Raw genomic sequence first — 16,186 nt, forward strand, 5'->3', positions numbered from 1 at the left:
CAGGGTGCTGGGGTAGGTGAGTAACATGACCAGACTATTTTAGGAAGATAATATTGATAGCATGTGTTGCTTAATAAATCAGAGAGATGAAGTAACTAGAAGCAGAAAAATCAATCTGAAAAAAAAATTGATGACTGATGGGCTCTTAGTAGTAGAGCGGAAAGGAACGCTTCAAGATAGTGTTCTATTATTAACTCTATTTACATGCTAAAATGATAGGCAGTGTGGTGAATATAGGGCGACGCAGGGAGTTCCTGGGTTTTGAGTTCTTGTGACTGTGGGCTAGGCAACTCAATTTTCTAAATTTCAACTGGTTCATTTATAAAAAGATGATAGTATTTACACCGCCTTTATTTATTGTGAAGGAAGCACTTTTTAAGCCTTATATACTAACACAGTGGGTTAAAATGAAACAAAGAGGTTGTACATTTGTAAATGAAAGGCTTACCTATGAAGACTATCTAATTAATTCCAATACCTACAATTAAATTCTGTCCCCCAAATACTCATGAATAAATCTTAACACAATCAGAATTGAGTCTGTTCAATCTCTCTATAGATTCATTGGCAATATTTGTACAAATTATGTATTTTTTTTACAGTTTTTTAAGTTTTTCAAATTATCATTAAAACTAAAAATGTAACTATCAACTCTAACAGAAATAAATTTGAATTCTGGGCTTCCGAGCAAAAAAATTCCAGAGATTCCCTTTATGTTTTATGTTACAACCAAAACAAATTCTCTCCCATTCTCTCCACACCCTTTGCTTTGGTACTTTCCATTATAATGCAAGGCCTGCTCTCAGTGTATTTTTGCTAATGATTCGCTTTCAGGTTCCTACTTCTAATTCCTAATTAGGTTCCTAATTCCATGCCCAGATCAGCCCTACAGCAATATTTACCGGTAGTATTGCTTAGAGCACTGAATAAAGGACTCACTGGTTCTTGCCCTCCAATAAAAAATCAGATTGTTAAATCAGCTAAACCTCAGTTGACAAGAAAGGAATGGGTGTAAAGTGTAGAAACAAATTAATGATATGCAGGGGAACCAGATTAAGCATTAAAGCATTTTAATGGTTAATGACCTTGGGGGAAGAGTGAAATCACAAGAGAAAATAAGTCTTGATTTTTAAAAAATTGATAATTTGGCATCAATTTCCCCACTAAAAATGGCTTTCCTCTACTCCTAAGACAGATAACATTTTTAATATTTTTTTCCTATTTTAGGTTATTATTAGCTACTTCGTATATTGCAGAAAACATTTGACTACTGTTCCTTTCTCCTTGGGAACTTTTAGCTTCTAAGAGTAAACATTTGGCTCTGGATAACTTATAGTAAATCCATATAATCGGTCATTTGCCAGGTTCATTGAAGGGAAGCCCTTCGCAGACACATTTGTTAATAAGCGGTTTTCTGTCCATATTTATGAAGGTGTTTTTGCTTTGCCACCTTGTTCTTCCTCTTCTTATAGGAGTGTTTCTTTCTATTACAAATACTTCCTTTTGCATTTTTCTTGTTCTTTTGCATTTTCATCCATTTCTTAAGAGTGTGATTATGTGGGCTGACACAGTATTTTCGATGATGGACATAGAGGCTGCCAGAAAAAAAATGGAGGGAAGGAAGGAGGAAGATTTTTAAGAAATATAAATAATTGAAAACATAGTGTAAAGATTACTCATATACTGTCTTTTAAATACATGTTCTCTAAGACTTGGTTTTATGTAGCAAGTCTAAATCCAGGGTTTAACTTATATTGTAACTTTTTCCTACCTAAGAATGAGATGTATGAATGAGAACCAAGAATGAGAATATGGGCAATGAGATGAGAACTGCAGTAATTTCTCAGGCAACAAAGGATGAAGGCCTCCCCTTTATCACAGGATTAATAAGCAGCTGCACTAGATGGCACCTTTGAGATGCTAATAGAAATGGAGTTTGGGGAAAGCTTTTGGGAGGAGTGCCCAAGGTGAGATTTTGAGGAATGCTAAACTCATTGAGTTATTCAAGTATCATATTATAGCACTCCAGACTTTACTAAAAAAAGTATTTAAGGTTAAATAAGTAAGGTTTAAAAAAAAAAAAAAGAAATCGAAGTATCTTAGTATCTTGATATAGTCTTATAGACTAATATTTATCCTTCAAAACAGATTGCCTTCCTTAGAGATCTCTGAATATAGAGCAGCCAGTCAGGTTTCAAGAAGAAAGTAGAAGTAGAAGTGATGATTGACATTTCTTTGTTCAGATTCTTTCTTCTAGGTTTTATTGGTTCAGGCTCTATCTTTTCATAGTCAGGTAGGTTTAGAAAAGGTAGCTTAGCTTGCTACCTCATTTTTTCAGATGAGGAAACTGAGGCCCAAGGAGGCCAGTGATTTGTTTAAAGTCACTTAGTGACAAGGTCAGGATTTAAACCCAAGCTCTGACTCCACATTAGTTCTCTCAATTGCACCAAAGTGCTAGACATATTGCTATGTCTTTCCTTAACTGCATTTAAGGAACAAGATCCATTCTTCTAAGAGAATAAAATACTTTTCATCACCCTAAGGATACAGCAGCAGCTGAAAGGGGAAGGAGGAGCAGAGCGAAGAGGATGTTGACGGGAGTGATTTCAGCAATGCAATGAAGTCAGTTTCCCTTTGTCATGGACAGTTATTTTTTTCCCCAGCAACTATAGGTCTAAAGGTCTGAACCTTATTCCTTCATTCAGACATTTGCTTTACCTGAAGATGAGAATGGGGATTGGGAGGGCCAATGAATGGAAACTCATTTTCCCCTCCAGTGTTAGGAAGGTGTGCCTGGAGTATATTGCATCCCAATGATTATTTCAATGGCTTGGGTAATTTCTTAGAAGATCATACCTGGTTTTTTTTTTTTTTTTTTGGTGGTGGTCATTATTGATTTGTTTGTTTTCTTCTGATGATTACAATGTATGTTGATGAATAGAGAATTGAGTTGTAGCAGATAAAGAATGTGAAGGATATGTATTTTTTAAATTGGACAGAGATATAACAGAATGTGTTAAGCCTTTTTACTTGCTTTGATATTATATGGAACTTCATTGAAACTCACATAACAGCTGGCAGGTCACAATCTCCATCAGCTCTTTGAATGTGACATCTTTTCACTTTTGCCAAAAGTCTTCTAGAAATCTGATGGGACATTTCAGTGCAACAGTTGGAGGCTGCGGGGAGAATGGCTAAAAGAAGAAAAGAAGGAGACTATTCAAACTTTCCATCTTATATGCCTCTGACCTCTTTTCAGTGCCAGTTTCTCTGAGCCTCATTTTTTCAACCTATAAAATGAAAGGGTTGAAACAGAAATTAGAGGAAATCTGGGGTACATGAACTTTTGAAAATATTGGTAATTGCATTTAAGTATAATTTGGTTTCCTTTGTAAATCCTATGTACTTTTATTTCATGCATTTTAAAATATTATTATTCTAAGAAGAGACTCATAGATTTTACCAGATGCCACCAGATTTTACCAAAAGAGTTAAGAATCCCTAGACTTTACAATCATTGAAGTCATTTCCAGATATAATGTTCCCTGACTTGAATCCTAAATATAACACAAGGCAGTATTAATCCAATCCCCATCTAACCACAAACATTTGTTAAATTCCTGCTAGGTACTAAAATACATGCAACATAGATTGATTCCTACCTCTCAAAAAGCTAACAATTTTGTGGGAGAATTAAACATTTTCACATGAAAAATTGGATTGCAATAAAGAGCTAATCAATGGTATAATATGGCATTAGAAGAGAATCAATATGTGAAAATTCTTGTCCCTATTTTGATTCCAGGTTCTCCTCCCTGTGTAGTTTAGCCCTATTCTGCTACAGTTCTTACTAGTCAATTAATCAAATCTTAAATAGACACTATGTATCTAGTAATGTGCTAATTTCTGGAAAAAATTAATAAATGCAAGCTATTTGGGGGGGGGGAGTGAGATACAAGTGATTTAGGAGAAGATCTAGAAATGTTTCATTTTAGAATTCAAGATAGTACTTGAACTGAGTTTTGAAGGAGGCAAGGAATTTTAGATGGAGGTAAGGAGGAATTACATTCCAAATATTGAGAACAGTCTTTGCAAAGATACAGAAAAGGGAAATATTAAAATCAGCCAGAAGGAATTAAAATATTGAGGAATCAGTCAGGATCATATTGTAGCTACCACTACAACAGAGTGGAGAACTCAGAATACAACATTCCAGAAGGCAAAGGTCATAGACTTACAATCAAGAATAACTCTCCCAGAAAACTGAGTATAATTTTACTAGAGGAAATAGATTTTTAATAAAATAAAAGATTTCTAACTATTCCTAATGAAAAGATCAGAGTTTAAGAGAAATTTTGAAATGAAAACAAAGGCATCAAGAGAAACATAAAATATTAAATTTAAGTGAATGATAATAAAAGACTAAACAAAAATAAAGTATTTACATTTGAATATGTGGAAATGACATATATGCCCTACCCACCCCGAATCCTATTTTCCTCAGAGAAAGAAAGAGTCCAATGAGACAGAATACCTGAGAATGGTACTCGGTCTTTTTCTTTTATGATTTTTTTTTTTAATGAAAAGGAGAGAGGAAGAGGCATCCAATTGAATGACTTGATGAAAGACAGGGAAAATATGTATATAGACAATTGGGCACAGAAATACATTTCACTCAACAGAAAAATAAGAGAAAAAGAAAAGGGAGAGGTGGCAATAAGAGGGAGGTCAGATTAGTGGAGAGATTAAATAAGAACAAAATTAACTCTACCTAAGGATATATAAAAATATTTATTGCAAGCAATGGGAATCTCAGAGGGTACCCATAAATTGGGGAATTACTGAACAAGTTGTGGTATATAAATATGATGTATTGTGCCATTAAAAAAAAAAGATAAAGGGAATGGTTTCAGAGAACCTGTGAAGACTTGTATGAAGTGATACAGAGGGAAATGAGTAGAACCAGGAGAATACCATGACAATATGGTAAAGACAAAACTTTGAAGGATTTAGGAACTCTGATGAGCACAATAACCAGTCACAATTCCAGAAACTTATAATGAAACAGGCTGCCCACTTGGCAGAAGCAATTGGAGAGGCAGTTGATCCAGATTATTATTTGGGCACTTATTTTCTTATGGAATTAGCCAATATGAAAATTTCTTTTGTTTGACTATATATGTTTGTAACTGGCTCTTTTTTTTTTTTTTTAATAGATGGGGAAGGAGAAAAAATGACTTTTTATTGATTAGAAAAAATTAATTTTTAAAAACTTTTTATTTTCAAAATATATGCATAGATAATTTTCAACATTCACCCTTGTAACACCTTGTGCTCCAAATTTTTTCCCTATCTTCTCCCCACCCCCTCCCCCAGAACAGCTACTAATCTATGTTAAACATGTACAATTTTCTATACATATTTTCACAATTATCATGCTACACAAGAAAAATCAAATCAAAAAAGGAAAAAGATAAGAAAGAAAGCAAAATGCAAGCAAACAACAACAAAAAAGTGAAAATAGTATTTGTTATCCACACTCAGTCCCCACAGATCTCTCTCTGGGTGCAGATGGTTCTCTTCATCACAAGGCCATTGGCACTAGCCTCAATCACTAAGCTGTTGAAAAGAGCGTGAGCATCAAAATTGATCATTTTTTAATCTTGCTATTGCTATGTAAAATGTTCTCCTGGTTCTACTCACTTCATTTAGCATAAGTCTCTCCAGAACTCTTTGAAATCATCCTGCTGATCATTTCTTATAGAATAATAATATTCCATAATATTCGTGTTCTATAACTTAATCAGTCATTCCCCTGCTGATGGGCATTCACTCAGTTTCCAGTTCCTTGCTGCTACAAAAAGGACGGCTACAAACATTTTTGTACATATGGGTCCTTTTCCTTTTTTTTATGATCTCTTTGGGATATAAGTCCAATAGAGATACTGCTGAATCAAAAGGTATGTACAATTTGATAGCCCTTTGGGCATAGTTCTATATTGCTCTCCTGAATGATTGGATCAGTTCACAATTTCACTAGCAATGTATTAGTGTCCCAGTTTTCCCACATCCCCTTCAACATTCATCATTATCTTTTCCTGTCATCTTAGCCAATCTGAGAGTACCTTAGAGTTGTATTAATGTGCATTTCTCTGTTCAATAGTGATTTAGAGCATGTTTTCATAGGACTAGAAATGATTTTATTTTTTTATCTGGAAATTATGTGTTCATATCATTTGAGCATTCATCAATTTAAGAATGGCTTATAGTCTTGTAAATTTGAGTCAATTCTCTAAATATTTTAGAAATGAAGTCTTTATCAAACCCTTGGATGTAAATTCCCCCCCCCCCACCCCAGTTTATTGCTTTCCTTCTAATCTTGTCTGCATTTGGTTTTATTTATACAAAACCTTTTAAAATTAATTAATCAAATTTATCAATCAAAATTATCCATTTTGCATTCCATAATGTATTCTTGTTCTTCTTTGGTTACAAATTTCTTCCCTCTCCACAGATCTGAGAGGTAGACTATCCTTTGTTCTTCTAATTTGCTTATAATAATATACTCTTTATGTTTAAATCATGAACCCATTTCCATCTTATCTTGGTATAGGGTATTAGGTGTGGGTCAGTGCCTAGTTTCTGCCATACTAATTTCCAATTTTCCCAGCAGTTTTTGTCAAGTAATGAGTTTTTATCCCAGAAGCTGGAGTCTTTGGGTTAATCAAATACTAGATTACTATGGTCATTGATTATTATGTGTTTTGAATCTAACCTATTCCACTGATCAACTTTTCTATTTCTTAGCCAATAGCAAATGGTTTTGGTGACTGCTGCTTTATTATTTAGATCTGGTACAGCTAGGCCATGTTCACTTGAATTTTTAAATTAATTCCCTTGAAATTATTGACCTTTTGTTTTTCCAGATCAACTCTGTTTTTCATTTATGCTAACACCTATCTATTGTCTTCTCTTCTTCCTCAAGCTAGTACTTCTATTTCCCCTCAGCTTTTTGCAATGTGGTTTCCATGCCCATCATTCTGAAGCAGGTTGTGGTCCCTTTAAGAAACTGTATTTCCTTTTGATCTGTGATTTTTTCAGATTCTTCCTAGGCATATCCTCCCTAGATAAATTATTTTTCCAGGATGCCACAGCCTTTGATTCAATTAGAAATCCTGGTCAAAAAGCACCCCTTTGAATTGTTGTTAATTCCAATAAGAGATCTGGGCTGTCCCAGCCCCCACTAAAACCCAATATAACATCTTTCTTCAAGGAAGGTCTTTTGCAGATGGACACAGATAACTCACTCAGCTATCAGGACCCTTCTGTTCACTGAGAACTGCATTCTCAGTGCAAAACTCCATTTTCCAATAGATCTGCCACTATAGAAGTCAGTCTCGTGGTAAACTGATTTCTATGTAACAGTAAACTTTCATTTTGCAACTAATAATTTGGGGATGAGTGAATTCTTTCACTCCTAAAATCTACAGCCGATTTAAAGGCTATTCTTAACAACTCTCTTATAGCCACTAACCTCTAGACCACCAGCAATCTAGACCACCCAAACTGCATCAATTCTACTGAAACCTGTCTTGTCAGAATTACTAATTACTTCCTAACTGCTAAATCCAATGCCTCTGCTTATTTGATTCAAAATTTCTTTAGCATTTGAGTCAACCACTATCTCCTCTCCCTTGATAGTCTTCCTTCCCTTTGTTTCCATGAACTTGGTTCTCTTCCTATTAGACTATTTTTTGTTCATTTCCTTTTCTGGTTCACTGAACCCCTCCCTAATCATGGGCTGATTAATTCAGGTTCCTTGGTAGTTTGTTTATACTTGATACTGAAATGAATGAGACATTCAGGAGTAATTCAATAGTTTAAAAAAAATGCTCTTTAATTTTCATACTAAGTGTATATGGAAATCCATCTGACCAGCTGCTGGAGAAGGTGGGCCTTCAAACATTCACCAAGTCTAAAAGGTTCTGCCACAAGGGCAGGTCTTTTTCTACTCCTAGGCAATGGAGGTCACATCAGTACCTGGGACCACCAGGAAATCTTAGCTTCCCCCGGGAAAATAGATCTTGGGATCCTATTTAGAATTAGCCTAATCTACATGAAGACTGGAAGAATGGATTCTGGAAGAGTTTATTCTTTTTTTTTTTTTTTTAAACTTTTTATTGACAGAATCCATGCCAAGGTAATTTTTTACAGTATTATCCCTTGCACTCACTTCTGTTCCGATTTTTCCCCTCCCTTCCTCCAACCCCTCCCCCAGATGGCAAGCAGTCCTTTACATGTTAAATAGGTTACAGTATATCCTAGATACGATATATGTGTGTAGAACCGAACAGTTTTCTTGTTGCACAGGGAGAATTGGATTCAGAAGGTATAAATAACCCGGGAAGAAAAACAAAAATGCAAACAGTTTACATTCATTTCCCAGTGTTCTTTCTTTGGGTGTAGCTGCTTCTGTCTATCATTGATCAATTGAAACTGAATTAGCTCTCTTTATTGAAGAGATCCACTCCCATCAGAATACATCCTCATACAGTATCGTTGTTGAGGTATATAATGATCTCCTGGTTCTGCTCATTTCACTTAGCATCAGTTCATGTAAGTCTTGCCAGTCCTCTCTGTATTCATCCTGCCAGTCATTTCTTACAGAACAATAATATTCCATAACATTCATATACCACAATTTACCCAGCCATTCTCCAATTGATGGGCATCCATTCATTTTCCAGCTTCTAGCCACTACAAACAGGTGGAAGGGTTTATTCTTATCATACCCTACTTATCCTTTAATGTAGATGTCCCCAAGATTTTGTCCTTGCCACACTTCTCAATTTACTCTCTCTCTGCCTGCCTCTCTCTCACTTCCCCTTTACCATAGTTACAATTATCAAATGCATAGTCTTAATTCTGTATATCCAAGTTCACTCTTTCCCTGGAGCTTCAGTTCTATCTTTCCAATTACTTGCTGAACCACATCCCCTTTGAATGGAGTGACCTGTGAAAACTATCTCACAAGATGGAGACAGTATTCTAAAAAGTGAGTAAAGTTTGACTAAAGACAGTGTTCTAAAGATTGAGTGAAAGTCAGGCTATGTTTCTTTCTCCAGAAATCATGTGGTTTACAAGAAGTGAGACCTTTTCTTTGTGAGAACTCCCATATGAGGTAATTTAGTAATCGTAAAAATGTGGCTGGGTTGAAAGTTTTTCCTCATTTATGACTTAGAATGTGAAGTTGTCCTGGCTATTCAGGGCAAAGATCCAGCCTATAGGGAGTATTAGCTCAGGCCCCTATATAATTTTTGTCTATTAATTAGGCCTTGCCTCTCCTTGCCTAACTACTTATAGGGAGGGATACACCCTTTCTTGTTATAAAATTCCTTTCTGCTTTTGCCTTGAGAAATCTCCTTAATATATTTGATTTATTTGAGCCAGTAGTCTTGTTCCACACACTTTGAATGTCTTTCTAACTCAAATTCAACATTTCCCAAATTGAACCCATTCTTGTCTTCCCTAAAACCTACTCTCCTTTGACTTCCTTATCATTACCATTCTATCAGTCATTCAAGTTGAGAATCACAGTAGTTGACATTTGTATGGTTCTGTAAACTGTGCAAAGAATTTGCACATACATTACTCCTTTGATGCAGTTCCTATTTTTTTCCAAGCCATAAATTATTTTACCAGATTTCCTCACAATCACACAAATGCATAAATACCACAATACTTATATTGTGACCCCAAAGAAATATCAGAACTTTGAAATCTAAAATAGGCTTCCATGCTGTCATAGAAAATGCTTCTGCGAAAAACTTTATATCCCTCTGTTGAGACCTTGCCATCAAGGACTTCAGTCTTTTTAGCAAAGGCTGACTTCCCAATGTCAATAATAAATTTCTTTTTGTCAATCTAGCTTTTCTGGGTTCTTAAATTCCTTTACAAAGGATCTCTGCCCAACAAAGGGGTTCCCAAAACTCCTTGCCCTGCGCCAAACCTCTTCATTTGGGGACACAACTCCAAACGTCATCATTTGGCTCCCTGACTGGTAATCAAGGAGAACTGAATCTCATCATTTGGCTCCCTGACAAAGAATCAGGGGGAGCTGAACCTCTTCAAGCCCAGACTTGAGTCTTCCTGACTTGGAGTCTAGCACTATATCCACTGCACCATGTAGTTGCCCTGAACTCCACCTAGCTCTTGTCTCAAAGTGTAAAAATCTTTTCAACTTCTTTCCATTCTATCAGGCCAAGTCTGTACTCTATGCAAATCACTTAAAGTCCAGATGAAGCCCAACTTCCTGACCTTGTGGAATCAGAGTCTTTTAGAGTTGATGAATGTTTGAAGGCCTTCTTCCAATGTCTTTAGTAAATCGAGGCATTCAGAACTGCAATCTGATTTCTGTCTCTTGCTCTCTTGAAGTTAGGACATCATTGGCATCTTTCAGGAATCATATTTCAGTTGAGTGAAGAGACTGGAATCCAGATTATTAGGAATTAAAAAATGACGACAAGAGACATGAAGATGACAGAAACAGCTTATTAGTACCGAAAGATAAAAATATAGGAAAAAACTAGGGAAGGAAAAAACAATTCCTAAGTACTTAACTATAGACAAATTCTGAGAATACAAATAGGAAAATTGAGATATCCCGTTCTTAAAGAACTCTAATTTGGGAGAAAACATATATAGGAGATTTCTGAAACAGGTCTGCTGTAAATGTCCCATGGTCTTTAGGGTACAACAGCAAAAGAAAGAACAATGTAACTTTTTAAAAGTCATTTCCATCAATAAAACCATTATCTACTTTTTTTTTTTTTTTTTTTTTTAATGTCAAACCATTTTATAGTGTCAAGAACTTTATAGTTAGAACTCTTCTTTCCTGGGTCTTGAGTAGCTAAGATTTCTGAGGAGTTAGGGGCAGAAGCTGCTGCATGGCCCTCTCCTTATAGCTTTCTTTCTGAGATTGTGGCTATAGAGGTCAAGACAGAAGAACTGTTGATACCAGGGGCACTTTATTCCCAGGTCTCTTGGGTTCAAAGTCCTGTGATGAATCCATATATATCTGAAAGGAAGTGATGTTTGACTCATGAATGCATGGGTGCTTGTTTAAAATAAAACACATAAAGAAAACATACACATATACACATATGTATATAAATATATTTTATATATACATACATTTTATATATGTATGTATACAGATATATCAAGAAATATATGTGTATACACATAGTATTTATTCCTATGTATATTATACATATGTATATATATTTGCATAAACAAATATGCACATATATCTTAATGTGTATACATGTATCAAGATGTGTATTTACTTATATAAATAAACACATCAGCAAGGCACCCTGAGGAAGAGATAGGAGGAAACAGCATGTAAATACGTTCCAGAAGAAATAAACCATCAACCCCACTTCCTCAACCATCACTTGAAATTTCAGACCCCCCATATATAAGTATATCTAATATATACACATATGTGTATAATATGTATGTAATTCATATAGATAGAGATAGATATGTAGAGTTCTTCTAGTCCTGATGATTGAAATGATTGTAATTAAACTCACTAAGGGCAGATGAGTTTTTGCTTGCCATCTCATTTATCTTGGGTTAAGAATATTCCAAATAATCAGTGGTCCTTCTTTCCCTTCTCTGTAATCACAGAATGTCAGAATTGAAAGGGAACCAATTCAATCCATGCAGGGATCCCCTTTACAACATTCCCAACAAATGATTATGATTCTACTTTTATTTGAAGGCCCACAGTGAGTAGGCCCCAAGACAACCTCTTGAGCCCCTTAGTTCACCTTTAAAAAGCTCCAATTGTTTTTCCTTATAGGTAGTCAAAATCTATTTCCCTAAAATTTCCAGTCTTAGCTCCTAGTTTTGTCCACCAAGACCAATGAAAACAAAGAATGGGAAAGAGGAAGAATCTTTATTTTTTCAGGTCTGATTGTAAGACTTTAATTCCTCTTTCATTCCTTCTCAAGGCACTTCTTTCAACAGGTTCCCTAGGAAGACAACCATCTGGTAAGCAGTTGAGAAGATATATTCCTGAAACCCTTTCAGCTTTTCCTGGAGGACAGTTACAAAATGTACTTGCTGCAGACCAATATTCTGTACATTCACTATAAAATCCCCTTTAACTTCCATACTCGTTTTAAGCAAGATCTTTGAAGCTTCATTCTTCTTTTTGGTAGTTCCTGGGGCAGTTCTGAAGACTCTTGGATGAGGCTTACTATCTCATGTCTTTTCAAAATTTAAAGTTCATTGGTCTTAATTGGTAAGTAACAATTTCCTGCTGAGCCTTGATTGTAACAGGAGCTGTTCAGATCCTCAAACAATAATTTAATAACCAGCAAAGTACTGTCAATCCAATCTAATTATCCATCTCTTTCCTCTTCTTTCAGATCCTTCTTGTGCACTTCTCTAGATACTTTGTTTTCTCCTTGATCTCAGAATAATTTTCCTCTTTCCCTCTCCTATATCTCAAATATCCAATCAGTCATCTTTCACATCTAAACATTTACTAATTATGAAACTCTGGGCTATTTAAATAATATCTTTACATATACTACCTTATGGTCCTCTCAAGAACTCTGTTCTATTATTAACTCAAATTTGCAGAGGGGGAATCTGAGGTTTAAAATAATTAATTGACTTGCCCAAGATCATTTGGCTGGTGTCTGAGATAAGAATACAACCCACCACAAACTGAAAGTGATTTCTCCTTCCTTCTTCAAATGTCCTCCCTTTTCCTTTTCCTTTTCCTTTCCCTTTCTCTTTCTCTTTCTCTTTCTCTTTCTCTTTTTCTTTCTCTTTCTCTTTCTCTTTCTCTTTCTCCTCTCTCTCTGTCTCTCTCCCTCTGTCTCTGTGTCTGTCTGTTTCTTCTCTCTCTCTCTCTGTCTCTCTCTCTCTGTCTCTGTGTCTGTCTGTTTCTTCTCTCTCTCTCTCTCTCTCTCACATACACAGTCCATATACCTATATCCACACATGCCTTTTCTCCCTCTCTTTTTCTTTCTTTTTTCCTTTTTGCTTATTTATATGCCTATATCCCTCTTCCTACCCATTCTCTTTTAGACTGCAAGTTTCTTAAGATTAGATTAGGTCATAACTGTGTTTCAATTGATCAATGATGGACAAAAGCAGCTACACCCAAAGAAAGAACACTGGGAAACGAATGTGAACTATCTGCATTTTTGTTTTTCTTCCCGGGTTATTTATACCTTCTGAATCCAATTCTCCCTATGCAACAAGAGAACTGTTCGGTTCTGCAAACATATATTGTATCTAGGATATGCTGCAACATATCCAACATATAAAGGACTGCTTGCCATCTAGGGGAGGGGGTGGAGGGAGGGAGGGGAAAAAATCGGAAAAGAAACGAGTGCAAGGGATAATGTTGTCAATATAAAGTAATCATTAAATAAAAATTAAAAAAAAAAGATTAGATTAGGTCAGAGGCTATTATTTTTCATCTTTATATTGCCTGGCATATAGTAGATACTGAAACAACAAATATTTATTAAATATTTACTTTGTGCCAGGCACTGTGCCAGGTGCTTCAAAATAATAAATGTTTGTTCAATTAAATTCAAAAGTCAAAAAACATCATCAGATGGGTAACAGAGATAATAAATATTGCCAGAATTCTGAATAGAGAGAAAAAGTTTATAATGATCTGGGAGGGCTCCCTCTCCCCGAAAATATCTTTATTAAATGAAAGCTGGATTAGATATCTTTATTTAATGAAATAAAAATTATTTATTATTAGATTTATTACTTATTTATGAAATGAAAATACCAACACATCGATGAAACTATTTTTTAAAACTGAAAACTGAACAGAATTGTTTCTTTGGACCTGAACAGTTAACTAAAAGTTCACTTCCATTTTAACTGTACTGAAGATTATAAAATCATGAGTTTTACATTTTAATTATATTAATTAAATTTTAATTGCCATTAAAGTGAATGAAATAATTTAGAAATTAATAAATATTTATTTATGGAGAGGATTTCCTGAATTTTAAATATGACTAAAAATTATTACATCTGGCAAATGATGGACTGAGATAATTTTTTTCACAAAAGAAATCTGAATTCAACTATTTGCTCTGCCACTTACTAGTCATTTACTTACAGTCTTGGGCAAATCAGTTCACTTTACCTATCTGGGAGTCAGCTTCCTTCTCGGAGAATGAGGGGAGTTGGATTCACCCACCCACCCCAATCCCTTGCAGACATATATCCATGGGAAAATAACTTGAATTTTGAAGAATGGGTACATTTTGGATTCAATGCTATTCAATGCACATTTGTTGAATACCTGCTTTTGCAGGCAATGAGCTAAGTGCAAATGAGAGCAAAACAAAAATGAAAGTTATGCCCTCAAAGAACTTACATTGCACAAGAGACCATATATATATATGCATCATATACGAAGTCAATATAAAGTGATTTTCAGGGATGGGAGAGCACTAAAATTTAGTGGGAGGTTAAGATCAGGAAAGAACTGGGTGGCAGATGGTGTTTGGACTGTCCTTTGTAGCTACTCTTTGTGGTCTGTGAGGCACGTTATGGCAGAGAACTGATGGAGCTAAGTGTAAGAGTAGGCTAAGGAACTGCAAGGGTAAATTCCAGGAATTGAGAAAGTATTCATCCAAAATCCATACCCTTTGGGCCACTGATATCACTGCTAAGCATCTATCAGAGATGTCAGAGATAGAGGGAAAGGACCCAATAAGTCAGAAAATATTTAAAGAAGCACTTGTTATTGTTGAAAGTGTTCAATGTAATGAAAAAAAGGCAAATAAGATGAAGTAGGCTTAAATAAAGCAGAAAATTAATTGGAGGAGATAAACATAGAAACAAAGATTGGGTCTAGACTTGGGAGGACATGAATGTCAGCTAAGTATGTGTGTCATCTACAGATAAAGTACTGGGGGGCCAGAGAAGGTTTTGAGTAAGGAAATTCTCAGAATTAGTCAAACAGTGGTAAGAATGAAAAATTGACCTGGGAAAGTCAGCCAATTAGCACTCAGTCAGACAAAAAACATTTATTAAAGGGCAGAGGATCCCTGCCCTCAAGAAGCGAGAAAGAAACATTTGATTGAACCCTTTCATTTGACAAATGAAGAAACTGAGGGTAGTTAAATGAGTAATTTCTCCAAAACACAAACTTTTTTATTCTGGTCAGCGGTGCCCTCTAGTGGTCCAACAAAGTTTGTTTTGGTGCAGTTTAAAAAACAAACTTTACTTTCCCATAGAAATCCCAGACAGGACAAAGATTTTCAAAAAAGAGGGCAATTCTTTTAAAAGGGGGATACTTGTTGACTGCTTGAGAACCCTCCTAAGCATGAGGTAAAAGAGGCAGTAAAGTGTTTTACTATGTACCAGGCACTTTACAAATATTATCAGATTTGATTTTCACATTAACCCTGTGAGGTTGGTACTGTTATTATCCCCATTTTCCATCTGGGGAAACTGAGGAACAGGGATGATTAGTCACTCGCTTGGGGTCATACAGCTAGTAAGTGACAAATCCAAGTAAGGTTGGATTTGAACTCAGTTTTTTTCTGATTCCTGACCCAGTAAAATGGTTAAATGGAAGTGTTGGGGGCACTGCAAGGCATAAAGACCATAGGAACATGACTATAGGCATATAGCAGACCCTTAAAAGAGAGTGGCAAGGCAGATGGTAAGGCCTGGTGGTGCTCACTGTCACTGAGAGGAACAGAACTACTAGCATCTGAGCTATCCAAGCCATGAGAGCAGTGGGTTAGAGTTCAGGATTTGGCAGCAGAGAGACCTGAACTCCAATGTAGCCTGAGATACTTCATAGCCATGTAGATCAGGGCAAGTCATTTAGCCAATCAGCTTCCATGTCCTCCCTGGTAAAATGGAGATAGCATTTATAAGGAGCTATAAAGATTAAATAAAATAATATATGTAAAGTGCTTGGTAAGTCTTAAAGGGTCATAAAACATTTTGTAGTTTTTTCATGCTCGTCTTCATATTGTTGTTATTATAGAAATAGTTCTACAGGGGCAGCTAGTTGGTGCAGTGAATAGAGCACTGGCCCTAGGAGGACCTGAGTTCAAAGCCAGCTTCAGACCTGGGGAAGTCACTTAACCCCAATAGCCTTACCCCC

General features: G+C 35.7%; 1 protein-coding gene across 1 annotated transcript in view; it reads right to left on the reverse strand.

The window, feature by feature from the left end:
* Nucleotides 1-333: 333 nt before the first annotated feature.
* CCL28 (C-C motif chemokine ligand 28) overlaps nt 334-16,186 on the reverse strand; it is a 31,759-nt gene continuing 15,906 nt past the window's right edge. Inside the window, exons 2-3 of the mRNA XM_051990505.1 lie at nt 3,068-3,194; nt 334-1,595 (exon numbers count right to left, since the gene is read on the reverse strand). Of these exons, the coding sequence (XP_051846465.1) occupies nt 1,400-1,595; nt 3,068-3,194 (323 nt within the window). The 3' untranslated portion in view covers nt 334-1,399. The remainder of the gene's footprint in view (nt 1,596-3,067; nt 3,195-16,186) is intronic.

Source organism: Antechinus flavipes, chromosome 1 (genome assembly GCF_016432865.1).
Source record: "Antechinus flavipes isolate AdamAnt ecotype Samford, QLD, Australia chromosome 1, AdamAnt_v2, whole genome shotgun sequence".
Classification (NCBI taxonomy): Eukaryota; Metazoa; Chordata; class Mammalia; order Dasyuromorphia; family Dasyuridae; genus Antechinus; species Antechinus flavipes.